Here is a 21,306-nt window from a genome sequence, read left to right as displayed (position 1 = left end):
CTTCCAAAATGAAGCCTCTTTGATTCCTCCAACTAAAAATGATTTTTCAAAAATCTCCATTTCAAGGCAAATAAGCATAACAGAAAGCACTAAATAAGGAGCAGTCATATTTCTACCATTTCTGGTATAAGCTCAAACACGCCACTTAAGCTTTTTAAACATAGAAAATGAAGATAGGAAAGACAACATACTATTCCCCAAAACTCTTCTGCCTCAAAACACTTAGAAACACATTATTTTAAAAGCACAGCTAAGGTCTTAACAGTTTTGTTTTTTTTTTTTAAGATTTTATTCATTTATTTGACAGAGAGAGAGAGAGAGATCACAAGTAGGCAGAGAGGCAGGTAGAGAGAGAGGAGGAAGCAGGCTCCCCGCGGAGCAGAGAGCCCGATGCGGGGCTCGATCCCAGGACCCTGAGATCATGACCCGAGCCGAAGGCAGCGGCTTAATCCACTGAGCCACCCAGGCGCCCCTAAAAGCACAGCTAAGGTCTTAAAGTAACTAAGGGTAATTGCCAGCAAGAGCCAAAAACTTAGGGCCTGGTCAGTAGAGACATGACATTTGGCCCTTTCAAGACAGAGTTGAAATCTCAGGCCTTTGCATAAAGCTAGGATCTTTGTGACAGGATGAACTAGAAAAAACAAACAAACAAAAGCACCAATCAGTAAAAGAAAAAGACAGGGAAACCTCTCTGCCTTGATTAAGCCTCTGGAGGCAATGAGATGGAATTTCCTCTGAATATTCATAAATACAGGTCTACTTTCATGTACACTGGAAGTTCTTAATATAAACTCACAACTCTAAAATACAAATTTTGCTACCATGAGCAAAAGTCAGCAGAAACAGCAACTGGATTAAAACCCTCAGACCTCAGGTATTAAAATTACCCATTACAGAAGATAAGATGCAAAAGAATAAGAAAGAACAAAAGCATGAGCAGTAAACAATCTAATTCTAGGCAGATTTTTAAGAAAACTAAATTGAACTTCTAGAAATGGAAAATATAACTGAAATTAAGAAATCAATTAATGGATTACATAGAACTGAAGACTGAAGACTTAAGAGAGTCTTGAACAAAATGCTTATAATTTTAGATTTTAAAAAAAGAAAAGAAGAAAGTGTAGGAGAAATGAAAGATAGAATGATAAAAAAAATCTACCTATTTCCAACTGGAGTACATTAAAAAAAGAATAGAGGATACTCAAAATTTAAAGAGATAACAAATTTCTAGGTCTAATGAAAAATGCAAAGTCTCGGGTACAGGAAGCATAAATTATCTTAACCAGAAAAAATTTTTTAAAGCAATCCATATCAAATACGTTATAGTAAAACTGCATATTGAAAAATAAATTTTAAAAGAGAAATAATCTCAAGGCTCCTCGGTGGCTCAGTCTGTTAAGCACCTGCCTTCCACTCAGGTCATAGTCCTGGGATCTAGCCCTGAGTCACAGTGAGCCTGCTTTTCCCTCTCCCTCTGCCTGCATTCTCATGCATACTCTCTCTCTGTCAAATACATAAATAAAATTATAAAGAAAAAAGAAAAATAATTTCTTCCCCTTGCCCCTTCATAGACTATCATAAATATCCAATATTTTTCATCAATAATATTTTGTACAATCTTCTCAATATATATTTTAGTCATATGCAGTAAATTCATGAAAAATCGTCTCAATCTTGTGGACTGTTTTTGCAACCAAATGAATAAAGATGATTTTGCTTCTTCCTTTACTTCCTTCTAACTCCCTGAAGGGAAAGATCCTTGAAGATTTACTCTAGTATTTACCTGCAAGATAAAATAGCAGATCCAAACTACATGGGACTCAGGATGCTTTGAGGACTCCTATTTCCATTCATTCAACCGGTAAACATTTACTGTGTCTACTGTAGCCAAGGAATGCCAAAAGATACAAAGATGATTAATTAGGTAATTCTCCTTTCAGCTCTAAAAGGTAAGTAGTATTGTAGTTGACCATATGCTGGCTATGAGTAGGAGGCAAAGATGTTATTATTAACTTTTGGCTGTTTCCCTTACATGGGCAAATAGCAGTTGGCTGTGCAACTGATGAATTCAGTGAATAAAAATAAATTTTTAGTATAAATAAAACAAAATTTTGAAAACTAAACATGCTGCAAACAAACTACCCTCCCTTAATACCAGGCTTCCACTAAAAAGTCAATTTAATATTTTTTATTCCTTTGCCTTACATGGGTCCCTTATCTCTTTCATGATCACGATCAAGAATATACTACAGTAGGGGCGCCTGGGTGGCTCAGTGGGTTAAAGCCTCTGCCTTCGGCTCAGGTCATGATCTCGGGGTTCTGGGATCGAGCCCCGCGTCGGGCTCTCTGCTCAGCAGGGAGCCTGCTTCCCTTCCTCTCTCTCCTCTCTCTCTCTGCCTGCCTCTCTGCCTACTTGTGATCTCTGTCAAATAAATAAAATCTTAAAAAAAAAAAAGAATATACTACAGTAGAAACATGGAATAGAAAAATATTTTTATGTAAGAAAAAGCCTCTACTTAGATAATCACATGCATTTCTTTAAGGTTCGTCCCAAGGGCACCAATAATTTTTGCTAAAATAGCTTATGATTAAATATTTTAGTAGAATAAATGAGTACTACTTAAAACCTCTAGATTAAAAAATCTTTATTATTACTAAGACCTGATCTGATCTGTAACTTTTAGACAACAATATAAAGGACAGAGAAATACATGTGGTACAACAGTTGTTGAAATAAGCACAAAAGGTTTCTCTTTGCTTTTCTCAAAAAGCATCAATGAAGGATGCTAATAATAGAATAAAATTTCAGGGCATAGCGTTGCAAACCACAATTAGAAATCAATGCAGTATAAAACCATCAAAACTCCTGGGAAAGAATTGTAATTGAGAAACCTCAAAAGAAGACTGTGTGTGTGTGTGTGTGTGTGTGTGTGTATTGGCCTAAATAAGCCAATGAAAAAATAAATACAGTAAATAATGAATAAATAGTATAGTATTTATATATAAATAGTAAAAATAATCTCAAAGCTAGAACTATCCTAAAGATAGAAATAAGCACCACAAGTTGACACAGTCTATATATAGCAGAAGACAATGGAGTGCATCTGTTTAAAACATTCTGGAAAAACTTGACAGAAAGAAGCAATTTAATGCAGAAAAGGTGTACTAGGATATCTGCTGATATGGAATTTAAAAAACTCTCTGAATTTGCATAACATAAATGTGAATATTTCAAATTTACCCTAAAATATTTCCTATCAATCTATCATGGGGATTGTGTGGGTAAAAAAAATAAGAGGCAAAAACATTTACCTCAAATATAACATTACTATTATATACTTTAAAGGTTTTTTCACAAGCAGAATAATCTTTATAAGATATATGTACAAAAATCAAGCCCTAGTAGCCCCAATTTAATTACTATCATCCTAGGTAAATAGAGATGACAATATAGCATCATAGTATCCCCATCCTACTCATTTCAGTATTTAAGATCTACTTTGCTCTTTACCTTTCATTTCTCGTAAGAGAGAATCACTAGATGAAACTGACAGAAGAGTCATTTTTTTTTCTTGGTTAATGACATTAATTATAATTTCAACCCATTCAGTAACATTATAATTTAAAATATAAGAATGACCAAAGGAACAGAGTATTTTTCACTGTAATTTATAAGCTACTTGGTTGCAATGTGGGCCTTATTTTTCTAAGTTGGGATTCCAAGCTAACCCACAAAAGCCTCATAAGCACATATGAAGACTTAAAATACTTTTCACTAACCATGAAAAATAGTATAAAACAGTAACAGCAGCCATTCTGGCTACTGACAATGTCCTAGCCAACTTAACCATACATTCCCATTTAATTCTAACATTACTATGAAGTGGATAATAGCATCATTCCTCTTAGAGTAGTGAGCAAAGCAAGGCTCAGAAAAATGACATACCCAAAGACATTTACGTAAGTCTGAACTGGGATTCAAACCAAATCCGCTAACTCCAAAGTTCCTACAGTACTTATTCTAACTACTAAAATAATGATCAGTATTGTGACAATTCTCCATAAATCCTTCTAAAATCTATATAAAATTCCATAGCGGGGATACACTAGGATCTATTTAGTCATTGCTCTTGGGTAGAAGAAAATGATCCTTGGTAGAAGTTGGAGACATAAGAAGCAATAAAAAATTTTAAAAGGGTAAATATTTAAATAAGCCTAAATGAATATTAACTGCAAAGAACACTATTAGTGTCTTGTGGGGTTTAAAATGTGTATGGAAATAAAGCACACTGGTAATAGATCAATCAAGAGGAAGTTAAAATGCTCTAAAGTGCTTACACTGATCATCAAGAAGTTAAAAATACTAGGGTATATTAGACTTCAGTAAGTCAGGAATGCATGGTGTAAAACAGTGTATAACTAACAAGAACAGTGTATAACTATTGGTGTATGGCAATGAATGAAAATTTTCAAATTCAAAGATGGAAAAAAGGAGAGGCAAAGGACTACAGAATAGGAAGAATAACTAAACACAGATAAATCAGTAACTGTATTAAATATAAATGGTCCGACGATTCAAGTAAAGACATATCTTATCCAAACGGATGAAAAAACAAACTATATGCTGCTTATAAGAAAAATACCTTAAATATAAGAATTCAAAATGGCTGAAAGCAACATGACAAAAAGATACTACGTTAAAAACTTAGATAAATATGAGGCAGTAATAGAGATGAAGAAAACTACTTCAGAAAGATATAACTGTAAATTCATATGTACTTCACATCATATACTCAATATATAAAAGGAATAAAAACATTTAAAAGAGTCACATGAACCCACAAACATTTGAAGATTTTAATACAACTCTTTCAGAAACTGATAAGCAAACAAAACCAGTAAGGATATGGAGGATTTATTTTTATTTTTTAAAAAGATTTTATTTATTCATTTGAGAGACAGAGACAGAGCACAAGCAGGGTGAAGGGCAGGGAAAGAGAGAGAAGCCGACTCTCAGCTGAGCTGGGAGCCCAAAGTGAGGCTTGATCTCAGGACTCGGGATCATGACCTGGGCTGAAGGCAGACACTTAACCATCTGAGCCACCCAGGTGCTCCGGATATAGAGGATTTAATAGAATACTTAAAAAACTGATTATGTGTTGGTCCACAATATAAGTTACAACAAATTTCACAGGACTCAAATCCTAAAAAGTATGTTTTCTACTACAGTGGTTTTGAATTCAAAATTTATTTTAAAAATATTAAAAATAAAGGCAAAATTTATTTGAAAAAAACAAAATCTCCTATGTTTGGAAATTTTTAAATATTCTAAACTCTAAGAAGAAATCCCCTCGAAATATTCCAAACTGAATGATAATAAAAATAACATCAACTTCTGGAAGATGTTAATGTATAGGTTAAAAGAAAAGCTACAAATAAATCATTACCTAGCTCGAGTTTTTTTTTTTTTTCCTAAATACAGCAATTAAAACTAAAAAAGTAGAAGGAAAGAAATAAAGGTAGGATTCAATGAAATATAATAAAATACAAAACAAGAAAGAAAAGAATAAAACCAAAAGTCGGTTCTTTGAAAAAGACATACTTTAGGTAACACCGATCATGGAAGATTTAGCAGCCAACTCCCAAGATGGCCTGCAGTGATCCCCATCTCCTGGTATTTTCATTCTTGTGTAATAGCTTCCTATTGAGTGTTAGCTAGGCTTAGTGAACACTTCTGATGAACAGACCCAGGTAGAAGCAACAGAGGGTATGTAGCTTGGAGAATAGATCAAAAAAGGCAGCAAAGCACTGTTCCTTTTCTCTCTCTTGGGACTCTAGCTCTGGGGAGGGTCATGTCATGAGAAGCCTTGTGGAAAGGTCCACATGGTGAGGAAGTGAAACTTGTACCAACAGCCACATGAGTGGACTTGGAAGTGAATCTTCCAACTCCCATCACGTCTTCAGAGACTACAGCTCTTTTTGCCCTCGTTATCAGTTTGATAGCAACCTTTTGAGAGATCCTAAGGCAGGATCCTGAGCCAGGATCCCAGCAGGCTTTATTTATTGTATCTGAGAAACTGAGAAACTGATTCTAAGATTCCCACAGACGTTCACAGCTCCAAGTACAGGTACTCTTGAAAAAGAACAAGTAGGACAACTTGCTCTATTGGATATCAAGACTTATTATAAAGCCATGTTAACAAAGACAGCACGGTATTATTGCAAAGATCATGAGACTAACAGTATAGAACAGAATCCAGGAACAGATTTACATATATAGGGACACTTGATTTACCACACAGGTGTCAATGCAGAGAGGTAATAAACACATAGTCTTTCCAGTAAATGGTTCCAGGTCAAATGAAAGTCCATATGGGAAAAAAAAAAAAAAAATGAAACTTGGATCCCTGACATATATCTAATATGCACTATACAGAAAATAATTTGCAGATGAATTGTGACTCAATGGAAGGATAAAACAAAATATCTTCTAGAAGGTAATAAAAGCTCTTTTAAATGGGAGACAAATAACAGAATAAAGAAAAAGACTAAAAAGTCTGGACTACATTAAATGTAAGGATTTGGGGCGCCTGGGTGGCTCAGATGGTTAGGTGTCTGCCTTCGGTTCACGCCATAATCACAGGGAGTCTGCTCTCCCTCTGCCTCTGTCTGTCTGTCTTTCATGAACAAATAAATAAAACCCTTTAAAAAAAAAAAGTAAGATTTTTATTCTTCCAAAAATATCAAAAGAATGAAAAACAAGCCACAAAATAGGAAAAGATATCTGCAACACATATAACTAGCAAAGGGCTCGCGTTTAGAATAATAAAGAACTCTTCAAATTAATTAAAATAAAAAACTTAATAGGAAAATGGGCAAGAATCTCAACAGGTACTTTCTAAAAGAGGTGCCAGTAACCATATGAAAAGGTCCTCAGCATCATTAGTAATCAGGGAAATGCAAATGAAAACATAAGGAGCTCTATTACATATTAACATTATCACTGAATCTCACAAACACAATGCTGAACCAAAAAAAAAAGTTAAGACACAAAATAATATATACCATTATTCTATCTGTATAAAGTTTAAAAACAGACAAAACACTACTACAATGTTAGAAATCAATTTAGTGGTTACTATCTTTGGGAAAAAGGAGGTGGTAGTAACTGGGAGAGAGTATAAAGGGCCTCCTGAGGTGCTGGTAATGTCCTACTTCTTGATATGAATGGTATTTTTTTCTAAGATCTTATTTATTTATTAAAGACAGAGAGACAGGGGCGCCTGGGTGGCTCAATGGGTTTAAGCTCTGCCTTCGGCTCAGGTCATGGTCCAGGGCCCTGGGATCGAACCCCACATCAGGCTCTCTGCTCAGCAGGGAGCCTGCTTCCCCCTCTCTCTCTGCCTGCCTCTCTGCCTACTTGTGATCTCTCTCTCTGTCAAATGAATAAATAAAATCTTTAAAAAAGAGAGAGAGAGAGACAAAGAGAGAGAGAGCACACAAAAGTGGGGGTGGGGCAGAGGGAGATGCAGACTCCCCACTAAGTAGGGAGCCTGATGCAGGGCTCGATCCCAGGACTCTGGGATCATGACCTGAACAGAAGGCAGACACTTAACTGACTGAATCACCCAGGCGCCCCAATTTGAATGGTAGTTCTCACAATGTTTGCTTTGTGAGAAATCGCTCAGGTTAACAAATATGTTCTGAATCCTTTTTCTGTATATGTAATACATCATCAAAGTGCTTTAAAAGTAGAGCACAATAGCAAGCATAGCGGAATTTAGCATGGTCGATCATCACCTAACCAGAAATGATGTTGAAGTGTTCATTTGCCCCAAAGTTCAGATAACTGAGGGATAAGAAATCTTAAAATTCAGCTCTGAGGCTGATAAAAAATCCTTCAAATAATATCCCAGCTAACTGAAGTAAACAATTATTCTAAATAGAAATGCCCAATTTCCTACAATAGTTTTTGAGAAAACAAAATAAAACAAGATGAAAAATAGGTGGGAGGGGGGGCACAACAAAACAGGTAATATAAATGTCTCCCAATGAACCAGATACTAAAAATCATCATTTCATTTCTAAAGTTTAACTTCAAGTTACCCTTAAGTAGAAATGTAAGATTTTCTTAGTGCAACTTTGAAAACATCTTGTATAAATGAATTGAGATTATCAACTAACTCACACTGGTGTTAGCACATGAGTGTATAAGACAGACATGATTATTATCTAATACCTGAATTAAACAACAGCTAAAACAAGACAGCATATGTCACAGAAGGGATCACATCTTAAAAATGAAAAATGACAAATGAAGGGAAAATATGAGAATAATTTATGTTTAAGGAATGGGGAGGGAAAGCAAGGAATTCTAAGGAGAAGGAAATATTTACCTTTTTATGAACTTCCTATATCTAGAAAAATAGATTAGAACCAATAGGTAAAAGAACGAGCCAAATGGAAAATGTAGAAGATAAATTATGAAGTCCCCCCTCGAACAAATATTTCATAGTAAAATTATTTTTACATTTCATTTTGAATGGAGGAAAAAAAGAAAAAAAAAGCAGAAGCATAAGGGTAAAAGGTTTAACAACCCAAATCCTGACAATGATGAGAAAATAGCCTCTCAGAGTTAAACTTCTATAGATTTGCTATATAATATTCCTAAGAAATAATTTGAAAGTACTCAAAATTCCAAAGCTGCAAAGAAAGAGGCAAAGTAATTCTTAATACTACCATAAACAACTGTATAGTGATTTCCAATATACAAGTGGCTTTCACACACAGTGCTTTGTTGGTTCTATGGGAGAGCATGTAATTAACTCCATTTAACAAATGAGGAAAAGGGCTCTGAGAAGTTAAAGCACTAAGTGGAAACATCCAGTGTTTACTATGCCATAACACTTACAAATGTCCTTTAAAAGTCAACACTCAGACATGTCAACTTAAAGCAGGGGAACTGAATAGCAAGGGACAATTATCTGGAACCACTAGAGAAAATCCTTACCTAGCATTTGTTGATAGTGGACAAGGAGGAAAGGCAGACAGAATGAAGCTTGTGCTGGAGTTTATGTCATGGGGAACAACTGTATTGGAAAAGCTTTATAACTGGGTACATTTTAAGTAAAGACATTCCCAGGGAATGAGGTCCAAGATGGCCTCATCTCTTTTGGGACTTACACTAAATATGGTTTGTACCAGGCTTGATATATGTATTGTCCAAATTTTATATTTTATGTAAAAATAATTATCATAACGGAGTTAGTAATCTTCATATTTACAAGTTTATAGCAGGTATAAAGTAATCAACTTAACTTTTCAATGTAAAGACTGAGATGCTTGGTTTTAACATTTCAAGCATGACACAAATTACCTTATGAGATAACGTTCAGGAAAACTCCCTTAAAACGAAAACTTTACGGGGCGCCTGGGTGGCTCAGTGGGTTAAGCCTCTGCCTTCAGCTCAGGTCATGATCTCAGGGTCCTGGGATCAAGTCCCGCATCGGGCTTTTCTGCTCAGCAGGGAGCCAGCTTCCCTCTCTCTTTCTGCCTGACTCTCTGCCTACTCGTGATCTCTCTCTGTCAAATAAATAAATTTTAAAAAAACCAAATAAACAAATGAAAACTTTACATTTGTTCTTCAGCAACAAGTTTCTGAAATAAGACCAGATTTTGACAAACTATAACTTTCAAAAACCTTGAAATATAACCTAAATAAAGCATTTATCTTTAATGTGTTTTGAGAATAAGAAATTTTTCAAGGGTAAATCTCATGGAAGTATATTTTACCAAATGTATATATGTAAAGTCTGAACAAGTGGTTAGTAATAATGGACTGTTAGATACAGTAGGGTAGACTTGATGTCTAGACAAGATAGTGGTGAGAGTTACACTTTTAAGAAGTTTGTTACTTGCTCTGATAAAAAGGGAAAACAAAGAATGTTTCTATTATGTAAGGTTAGCGTGAAATGCTTAGATCATGCATATACAATAGAGCTGCCACTGCTTTGAAAACAATTTCATTTTACTCCATCATGTGTTAAAAGCTGATTTTTTCCATGTCCCTAACTCTAGTTAACATTTCAGGAAGATGGTACGTTTGATTAATCTTCTATCCATTTTACTTTAAAAGTAAAACAAAAATATCCTCTTACATATTGAGACAGAAGGAGTAAGAATTACTTAGAGTGCTGGGAATCATCAGGCTGTATTGACAAGGACTGAAACTAGACACTGTAAAAAGAGCCACAGATTGAGCACTGATTAAATGTGACATCTTATTTATGCAAGAAAATACTTTCTGCACAATTCATTAGCTCAACAAATACTAATTACTGACTGATACATAGCAACAGTATATATGAGTTTAAAAATTATTTTAATATAGAACCTGTGTCCTTATTAAGAGGTAAAAAAGAAAAAAATTAGAACACCTAAAAATTGTATACCTTAATCTGAAATTAGCTACACACAACAATGTGTGAAGCAACAATATTAAGCTTTTAATTTTAAATGATTTAGATTAAGAAGGGATCTAAGATTATTCAATCTAACTTCTTCATTTTGAGGAAAAAGTTTAGAAAAGCAAGTGAGCAATCCAAATGGTCACAAGATAATGGTTAACATGTAGAATTCAAATTAAAATAAAAATTATATATTAAGTAGATTGATCTAGATTTACTGTAAAATCTTATTAACCTCTAAGTCTAGCAATCTAGATAGGAAATAAAATGATTTCTGAAGTGTTTTTTTTTTTTTAACTGGAATAAGGAAAGGAGAGGATTCCCATCTACAATTTAACTATAAATTATCAAATAAATATACATTCTATCCTTCTTTCATCAGGGAGACTTACTTCAACGTAGAAATATCAGCATTTTCAAAAACGTTAGGACAGTGTTAGGATAGATATTATTCTGGAACAGTCTAAGAGGTTTTAAAAAATGAATTTGTCTTCATGGTACTTTTAAACTTTTTTTCTAGTTATTATCCACCCAATAAGAATAAGACGAAACAGACTTTTCCCCTTTACAAATTATAATTTTCTATGATTTATGAAATACCATGAATAACACATTTAAAGAATACTTTCAGGAGGAGGAGTCAAGATGGTGAAGAAGTGGGCAGGCTGAGACAATATCAGGTAGCAGGGGATCAGCTAGATAGCTTATCAAACCATACTGAACACCTACAAATCCAACAGGAGATCAAGGAGAAGAAGAGCAGCAACTCTAGAAACAGAAAATCGACCACATTCTGAAAGGTAGGACCCGCGGAGAAGTGACTCCAAAGCAACGGGAAGATAGACTGCGGGGAGAGGGGCTGGTTCCCAGCAAGCGGTGGAGCAACGGAGCACAAAATCAGAACTTTTAAAAGTTGAGTCCACTGAGGGACATTGCTCCAGAGGCTAAGCTGGGGTGAAGCCCACACAGGGACAGTATGGCCTCAGGTCCCGTGGGGTCACAGAAGGATTGGGGGTGTCTGAGAGTCACAGAGCTCACAGGTATTAGACCGGGGAAACCGGCTACAGAGATGGAGCTGAGGAGTGAGCTCTCAACTCAGGGTTACCTTATTGTGATCCGTGGCACAGGCCACTGCTCTGTGAGCAGGGAACCCACAAGATCTGGGGAGACCCCTCGCGGGGAAGAGCTCTGGGATCTGTGGGGTTCCGAGACACTGGGCGGGGCTGTGTGCCAGAGACCGAGATGCTTGGTCACCAGCTAGATGAGCTCCCAGCGCAGCCGGAGGCCAGGGAGACGGGAGTAATTGAGCGCTTTTCTCTGAGGGTGCACTGAGGAGTGGGACCCCGAGCTCTCTCGGCTCGCCCAGGCCGGAGATTGGGAGGCCGCCATTTTCATTCCAGAACTCTACAGAAACCATTCAGGGAACAAAAGCTCCCAAAGCCAACCTAAGCGGATTACTTAGCCTGGCCCCTGGCAAGGGCGGTGCAAGTCCCCCTTAGGCAAAGACACTTGAGAATCACAACAAAAGGCCCCTCCCCCAGAAAATAAACAAGAAATCCAGCCAAGACCAAGTTCACTTACCAAGGAGAAGAGCAGAATTCCAGAGGAGGAGAAAGCATGGAATTCATGGCTTTCTCCCCATGATTCTTTAGTCTTGCAAAGTTAATTTCTTTTTATTATTTTCTTCACTTAATTTTTTTAAAACTTTTACACTTTCCTCTTTTCCTCTTTTAACGTTTTTAAACTAGTTTATCTTAAAAATACATTTCATTAAAAAAAAAAAAAACCTAGCCTCAGCAATCAGACAACAAAAAGAAATTAAGGGCATCCAAATCAACAAAGAAGTCGTCAAACTATTACTCTTTGCAGATAATATGATGCTCTATGTGGAAAACCCAAAAGACTCCACTCCAAATCTGCTAGAACTTGTACAGGAATTCAGTAAAGTGTCCAGATATAAAACAATGCACACAAATCAGTTGCATTTATTTACACCAACAACAAGACAGAAGAAAGAGAAATTAAGAAGTCAATCCCATTTTCAATTGCACCCAAAACTATAAGATACCTAGGAATAAACCTAACCAAAGAGGCAAAGAATCTATACTCAGAAAACTATAAAGTACTCATGAAAAAAATGGAGGAAGACACAAAGAAATGGAGAAATGTTCCATGCTCCTGGATTGGAAGAATAAATATTGTGAAAATGTCTATGCTACCTAAAGCAATCTACACATTTAATGCAATCTCTATCAAAATCCCATCCATTTTTTTCAAAGTGGAACAAATAATCCTAAAATTTATATGGAACCAGAAAAGACCTCAAATAGCCAGAGGAATATTGAAAAAGAAAGCCAAAGTTGGTGGCATCACAATTCCGGACTTCAAGCTCTATTACAAAGCTGTCATCATCAAGACAGTATGGAACTGGCACAAAAACAGACACATAGATCAATGGAACAGAATAGAGAGCCCAGAAATAGACCCTCAACTCTATGGTCAACTCATCTTCGACAAAGCAGGAAAGAACATCCAGTAGGAAAAAGACAGCCTCCTCAATAAATGGTGCTGGGAAAATTGGACAGCCACATGCAGAAAAATTAAATTGGACCACTTCTTTACACCACACATGAAAACAGACTCAAATGGATGAAGGACCTCAATGTGAGAAAGGAATCCATCCAAATCCTTGAGGAGAACACAGGCAGCAACCTCTTCGACCTCAGCCGCAGCAACGTCTTCCTAGGAACATCGGCAAAGGCAAGGGAAGCAAGGGCAAAATGAACTATTGGGACTTCATCAAGATCAAAAGCTTTTGCACAGCAAAGGAAACGGTTAACAAAGCCAAAAGACAACTGTCAGAATGGGAGAAGATATTTGCAAATGACGTATCAGATAAAGGGCTAGTATCCAAAATCTATAAAGCACTTATCAAACTCAACACCCAAAGAACACACAATCCAATCAGGAAATGGGCAGAGGACATGAACAGACATTTTTGCAAAGAAGACATCCAGATGGCCAACAGACACATGAAAAAGTGCTCCACATCACTCAGCATTGGGGAAATACAAATCAAAACCACAATGAGATACCACCACACACCAGTCAGAATGGCTATAATGGCTATAATTAACAAGTCAGGAAATGACAGAAGCTGGCGAGGATGCGGAGAAAGGGGAACCCTCCTCCACTGTTGGTGGGAATGCAAGCTGGTGCAACCACTCTGGAAAACAGCATGGAGGTGCCTCAAAAAGTTGAAAAGAGAGCTACCCTATGACCCAGCAATTGCACTACTGGGTATTTACCCTAAAGATACAAACGTAGTAATCCGAAGAGTACATGCACCCAAATGTTTAGGAGCAATGTCCACAATAGCCAAACTATGGAAAGAACCTAGATGTCCATCAACAGATGAATGGATAAAGAAGAGGTGGTACATATATACAATGGAATACTATGCAGCCATCAAAAGAAATGAAATCTTGCCATTGCGACGACATGGATGGAACTAGAGGGTATTATGCTTAGTGAAATAAGTCAATCGGAGAAAGACAACTATCATATGATCTCCCTGATATGAGGAAGTAGAGATGCAATGTGGGAGGTTTGGGGGGTAGGAAAAGAATAAATGAAACAAGATGGGATCGGGAGGGAGACAAACCATAAGAGACTCTTAATCTCACCAAACAAACTGAGGGTTGCCGGGGGGCAACATTATATGTTCATTAAAAAATAAGAAATTAAAGAAAAAATTAAAAAAAAAAGAATACTTTCAGGCACATCCCTTCAATTGTATTAGTTGAGATTCCATAAATTCTATCTACTAATAAAAATTTTTGAGAAAGTCTGACTCTGACAATGATTGGTACAAGCAAGAGATGAAGATTCTCTCTATAATCTCATATATTTCAGTTATTCTTAAACTTGGCCTGCCAACTTTATGAGATGTTTTAAAATATACAGATTTCAGAATATACATGGACTCAAGAATCTGATCACCAGGCATTCTAGTGATCTCTTACAGCAGTCATTAAGATTGATACAGCACTTCACAAGACATAAACACAGGCATTTGATAACCACAACTAAACCAACTCCCCTCCCAAACTGCTCATTTTAAATGTAATACTTGTATATATTTTAAAACTACACACACACCTTTTTTATATAAAGGTGGAGAAATAAGAAGAACTGTATTTTAAAACATGGTTTCACAAGTGATTATAAATATCCACTAATAGGGCACTAATTATATACACTGATAGAAAATGGATATATTGAACAGGGTACATGGTAGGCCACTACTCGTATTCAAAGAAAAAATATGGAGACACACATACCAACTCTTATCTCTGTTCATAAGGATCAATGATGATCCGATATATGTATGTATATACGTACAAACTATGTACATACACATAAATACTATATATAAACTACGTATATACATACATATGTGATTTCATTACCTATATGCTGAAGAAAGAAACTAAGCGGCTAAGAATTATGAAGGAAACTTGTTTTTCACCACAAAATCTTTTGTGTCCTTTGAAATTCATGTTTATATATGTTACTACTTAAGATACAGCCTTAAATAATTGGCTGGAGGGTATTCAACATAAACCAAATCAAGTTGTATGATTTTGAGACATGATCATATCTTTAGTTCCTAACTAAATCATTATTATTGTCAGTACAATCAACTGTTCTGAAAAAGACTTTCATAAATATTTGTTGATATTTACAGGTGATAAATAAATAATAAATAAATAATATTTATAAATATTTATAAATAAATAAATAATAAAGGTGATATTTACAGTGTTAGAACTGTCAAAATCAACTGAATATTATCTATGCATTTCATTGCATTTTAATTATATATCAATTAAAAATATGTAAGATTGGGGCGCCTGGGTGGCTCAGTGGGTTAGGGCCTCTGCCTTTCGCTCAGGTCATGGTCCCAGGGTCTTGGGATCCAGCCCCGCATCGGGCTCTCTGCTTGGCAGGGAGCCTGCTTCCTCCTCTCTCTCTCTCTGCCTGCCTCTCTCCCTACTTGTGATCTCTGTCTGTCGAGTGAATAAATAAAATCTTTAAAAAAAAAAAAATGTAAGATAAAATTTCTTCAGTTCACATAAAGCTAAGGTGGTAATAGTTCTCAAGCTTTCAGCATATTAAAAAATTACAGAAGGACTAAGAAAAAACAACTACCTCCTTCTAACTACTTACTTCAAATATGGTCCATAGACTAGGACAATCACATCACCAAAGAACATGTTAGAAATTCTCATCTCAAGCCCCATCCCAAATCTACAGAGTCAGAAAACGTACTTTAACAAGATCCACAAATGATTTCTGTGCATATTAAAACTTGAGAAGTTCTGATAACCTATTTACCAGAGGAGTCACGGTAGAAATCCAAGAAGCTCTATGTTTAAAAAGCCCCACAGAGGGGCGCCTGGGTGGCTCAGTGGGTTAAAGCCTCTGCCTTCGGCTCAGGTCATGATCCCAGGGTCCTGGGATTGAGTCCCACATAGGGCTCTCTGCTCTGCGGGGAGCCTGCTTCCTCCTGTCTCTCTGCCTGCCTCTCTGCCTGGTTGTGATTTCTCTCTGTCAAATAAATAAAATATTAAAAAAAAAAAAAGCCCCACAGATGTATAACAAAGGTAGAGAGAGAACACAATGTAAGTACTGTGCTTTGTCGGGGAAGAGATGGAAAGTTCTTTTTTCAAAACTGTTAGTTTGCATAGCAAAAGATCCTAACAAACAGCAGTTACTCATCATCTTAAGTCTGTTTCATTAGGTAACTGTTTCTCTTCTACTTGTGTCTGTGGGGGCATTATAGCCACCCTGATGTTCATAATATACAATGTACTAGGCAGAGCCTGAACATGCATATTATATACATCTACTCCATCCCAGATCTACTCAGATTATTTGATGCCATCTGAAGAAAGAAGATGGATAGAAAACTCTAATCCAGATCTTGCCCTTGGGGAATTACAAGAGATTTTAAAATATCATTAGATGCCAGATGTCCAAAAAACAGAGGCTCTCAGTGACAGGCTACGTTTAAGCAAAATTTTAACAAAGCATGAGGTTAAATATGAAAAGGGTTCCAAACAGTTAGAGTAAATATTACCTTATCCCCAGAGGTGCAATAAAGCGAAGAAGGGTTATGTAGTAATACAGATGTCAATTTTTGTGGTTTGTTCAAAGTGACAGTTTATTAAAAGATTCCTCACAGATAAAATAGCAAGTAGTGAGATTCGCTTTCAAATCAGATAATTTATTAATAGAGGTATGTGAGGACACTTGAGATATTACAATCAAGGGGTTAATGCTGAACACCTGAGACAGATTATGAATCACCTATACTTTTGCAGGCTGGCTATGTAGGTATTACTTATTAATGACAGGAGAAATTCTGGTATCTCCCTCTCTAAGCTAAGAACCTCGAAAAATATTCTGATAAGTGAAAGTAAAAGTGGCCCAAACTGGGTAAATCTGGGGAAATGAAGGTAAAAGAAGATATACCATAGGATCTAAAATATAAGGAGGCTAAATGTGCTGTGGCAACAGAATGGATCATCTCCACTAAAGGACATTTACATATAAGTGGGCAGGATGATTCAAATGATCTCTAGCAACACAAGAGAGACTCAACCTGGTATCTTCTGGCTCAAGGATTTTAGACTGTGGTTCTCTGCCATATTTGACTATAACATGGGGAGCTTTTTCAAAAAGCATCTACATTCCCAACCCTATCGCTATTCCCAACCTTATATGCGCAGGGATGAGATGGTAATAATGTGGCAAAAAACATGAATTTGCCCTCTCATTGAAGTAATTCAAATACAAACTACCTCCATATGTATGCTCTTAAATATCAAATAGCCACTTTGTGGGCACAATGAATTAAACAAAATTTTGGCCTAGAGAGATTAAATTTATTTTATATTGCAATACTGCCACAATAATGATTTCCTTATGATTCAAGGGCTGAAGAATCTAATTTATAGAAACCCTAAAAAAATTATATGTTATATTACAAGATATCTGAACATACTGCAGTTGATAGAAAAAGCAGCTTGGGCATTACACCAATATTTACATTTCTATATTATTCTAAGCTCGAATTGTTGTCCTCATCTACATGGGCTTTTTGGGTTATTATTCTTTTTTTTTTTTTTTTTAAATCATGGAGTATTTGAAGCATGTGGAAAATATAAAGAATAATTACTGGACAGCTGTGTAACTACCATCTGGCTTTCTCAAGCCTTTACATTATTCCTATCCATTTGGCATTTAATTTCTAAAAATAAAATGTGCAAAACTTGAAAACGGAGAAAATGAGGGGGAAATCCCCTTAAAACTTTTTCATTTTCAAAAGTCACTGTAACTTTTGGACACAAATTTATAAAATAATTATATATGATTATTTACTAGCTAACATCTTGGGGATTTTTCAGTTTGATTTTCTTGTTAATGTATGAAAACCAAAGTGCTCTTTTAAAAAGAGTATGGTAACATTATTTAGTACAATACTTTATTTTTAATACTTAAGATTAGTTAACATTATTAACTTTTCTATTTTATACCACTTCTAAGAATTGTCTTTACTTCTTTAGTCATATCAGAATAAAGAAATTTCCTTTTAGGTTTATTTTTCCTTCTTTAGGTCATTTGTCTTTGCTATAATAATCTCAATATTCTTTAGTGTCAGATTTTTCACATGTTTTTGAACAATGGAAAAATGAAAACAGAAATCTAGGTATACTTACAGGTCAAACATGTATGGATATCTATAGAGTACTACAAAAAATTAATTCCATACTAAATAATTTTACGTGTATACTGCTAGGCTGTACACATCTGACTGGTAGATCTTTTTAAGATCAAATAAATCAACTATGAATAATAACAAGAGGAGACAGAAATATTAATAAATGAGAACAAAATTACCATACACTGCTATTTCAAATTTCCTACCAGTTATATTCTTCACATGGTCTTAGCCAAAAGGCCAAGAGGCGAACTACCAGTTATATTCTTAAGACAGCCTCTCCTGGGGCACCTGGGTGACTCAGTGGGTTAAAGCCTCTGCCTTCGGCTCAGATCATAATCCCAGGATCCTGGGATCGAGTCCTGCATCAGGCTCTCTGCTCAGCAGGGAGCCTGCTTCCCTCTCTCTCTCTGCCTGCCTCTCTGCCTACTTGTGATCTGTCTGTCAAATAAATAAATAAAATCTTAAAAAAAAAAAAAAAAGACAGCCTCTCCTTTAAAGAACTGCTGTTTAGGTGGAAAATAAAATATTAAATCATTCATTCAATAAACACCTCCCTAGCACTTACTACAAAGTGCTGGGCTTAGGCACCATGTTAGGTGGTCAGGTTAAGATGCAGTCTCTAACGGACAGTGACTCAGGGGCTATTCAGAGGTCACTTCCAGGTTTATGACTCCACTCACCATCTATAGAAAATACTTCCTTTGAGTCTACCACTTGCCAATCACTATATAAGGTAATGGATATAAAGTAATAAAACATAGTCACTGCTCTCATGAAGCTTCCATTATGATGAAAGGGGACAAACAAGGAAATAAAAACATATGTCAAGTGGTTTAAAAAAAAAAAGGCACTACCAAGAAAAGTAAGTCAAAGGACAAAAGAGCAGTAATTCTGCATAGGGTAATGATATTCATATGCATGTTGAAGATACACTGAGGAGCAAACCTTTTATTTATGCTGTCAATTAACTGGTAATTTGTAAGGCACCAATCACCTTCATATCACAAATTAAACAGGATTTTCTCACTCTTCATTTTCCTTCTATTCTGCCAGGCATCTGACACTGCTCACCACCGCCAGTCTGAAACTCTACTGGCTTACATAATGAAACTCCTATCCAGACTCTTATCCTTTCCCACTGGGGTGGCATCAATATGAACTGTACAATCACAATAAGAATTTAATTAAGATGATCTCCTATTCAACTACAGAAAATAGGTTTCAGCTGATGTGAAATTGGAAAGCACACTGAAAAAGATTTAACTTTATTCTTAATTTCCAATAGGTTTTAGAAGACTATATAACAATAGGACATCTACTCAAAGCACTGGAGAGTAACCATCAAAAACACCTGTACACAATGAGTAACGTACAGAATTGCTGAATCACTGTACTGTATACCTGAAACTAATATAACACTGTATGTTATGTATGTATGTTAACTATACTGGGGGAAAAAACACACTTGTACTGCATGTTACATGTTATAAAACCCTATCAAATTTTATTGACTTCATTTAATCCTCTAAAGTGATAATATACTATGAGGCAGGTAATATTTCCATGTTAACATTTTTAAATTTTGCTAAGCATAATAAGCCCATGTGACAATTTAAAAGAAAATGGTTTTAAATCTCAATAGGTAAGACAAAGCCTCTAAGCTTATTCCATTGAAAAAATGTATTTCACACTGTACTAAAATACAGCTAGACAGTTCTGACCTATAAATATTCTTTAAGCAACCCATTTAATTTAAAACAAGATTCTAACTTTTCAGAATAACACCATTAAATCTATGTACTTATCCTTCACTTTTTCTTCAATATTTGAAAAATGCATAGAAGTATAATGGAAAATATAAATGTCTGTAATCCCAATATTCTAAAATAACATCCGCTAATATTTTGGTATATTTAAAATTTCTTTCAGCCCATTCCTATTGATTTTAATAGTTTAAAATTGCTTCATACTAGCAAGCATATTGATATTCTCTAAATAAAGAGTTTGCTTTTTATTGAAAAAATAAAAAAGTAAACAGGAATAGGGGACCAAACTGACCAATATTACTGTGAAATCGAACAGGATCAAACAATTTTTAGTTTCTTACATTCTAATTTCAGAATCATGCATGAAAAACAAAATGAAATACATGTATTCAATAAATACTTTAACTACCATGTGCAAAATGATAGGAACAAAAGATTATGTACTTAAAGATTAAATTCTCACCTGTTCAATCTCTTTGGTTTTTGATGCTATTGCTTTAGAGCGACTGGTTAGCTGACTGTCTTCAAATAATTCTATACCATCTGTTGCATTTGACTCAGGTTCCTCTGGCTGATCAATAAACAATGGTGCTGTGGATCCTGCCTTCAAAAAAAATTAGAAATCTTTAATTACATATAGCACTGAAGATGAATGCGTAGAGGCACTAATTGATACAACATATCAAGAGAAAGTACTAAATTCAACCAGTTTTAAGAAAACACTTTCAATTTCGCCAAGCACAATGAGCGTATGTGAGGACGGCCAAAGAGGAAATGAGTGCTACTTTTAAAATTTTAGGTAAGACAAAGAATCTAAGCTTACTTCATTCCAAAAATTATATTTCACACTATATTAAGATACAGCTAGAAGGTTCCGTCCTATAACTATTCCTTAAGCAACCTATTTAAGAAACACTGAAGAGAAAAAGCCTAACTGGAAGAGATCGGCACACTTAAGCATATTAAAAAATAACATGGAAAAGGGCTCTACTTTCGGAAGTTAAAAATTCCTTGCTCCTACAGCATAAAAAACTTATTGAAATCACTGAAAAGAAAAATCCCCAAAGCAATAATAGTCACTTCTATTTCATAGCAATAATCATTAAATAATCCCACAAAAAAGCTCACAGCTGACTACTGTACTTTCCAGTAACACTTATGTAGAAAAGATAAAAACTTTAAAAACTGAGGGAAAACAATTATTTAACTATACTCATTTGTTTATTCAAAAATTTATTGTGGGGATTCCTGGGTGGCTCAGTTGGTTATGCATCTGACTTCA

At 35.5% G+C, this 21,306-nt stretch overlaps 1 protein-coding gene across 8 annotated transcripts in view; it reads right to left on the bottom strand.

Moving 5' to 3' along the window:
- PPHLN1 (periphilin 1) overlaps positions 1-21,306 on the bottom strand; it is a 162,892-nt gene that overhangs the window by 33,889 nt on the left and 107,697 nt on the right. For all 8 annotated transcript variants that reach the window (XM_046013304.1, XM_046013305.1, XM_046013306.1 and 5 more), the window contains one exon: positions 20,488-20,628. In XM_046013304.1, coding sequence (XP_045869260.1) covers positions 20,488-20,628 — 141 coding nt within the window. The remainder of the gene's footprint in view (positions 1-20,487; positions 20,629-21,306) is intronic.

This window comes from Meles meles, chromosome 7, assembly GCF_922984935.1.
Source record: "Meles meles chromosome 7, mMelMel3.1 paternal haplotype, whole genome shotgun sequence".
NCBI lineage: Eukaryota > Metazoa > Chordata > Mammalia > Carnivora > Mustelidae > Meles > Meles meles.
Note: the sequence above shows the minus strand (reverse complement) of the source record. Positions and strands in the feature narration are given on the sequence as shown.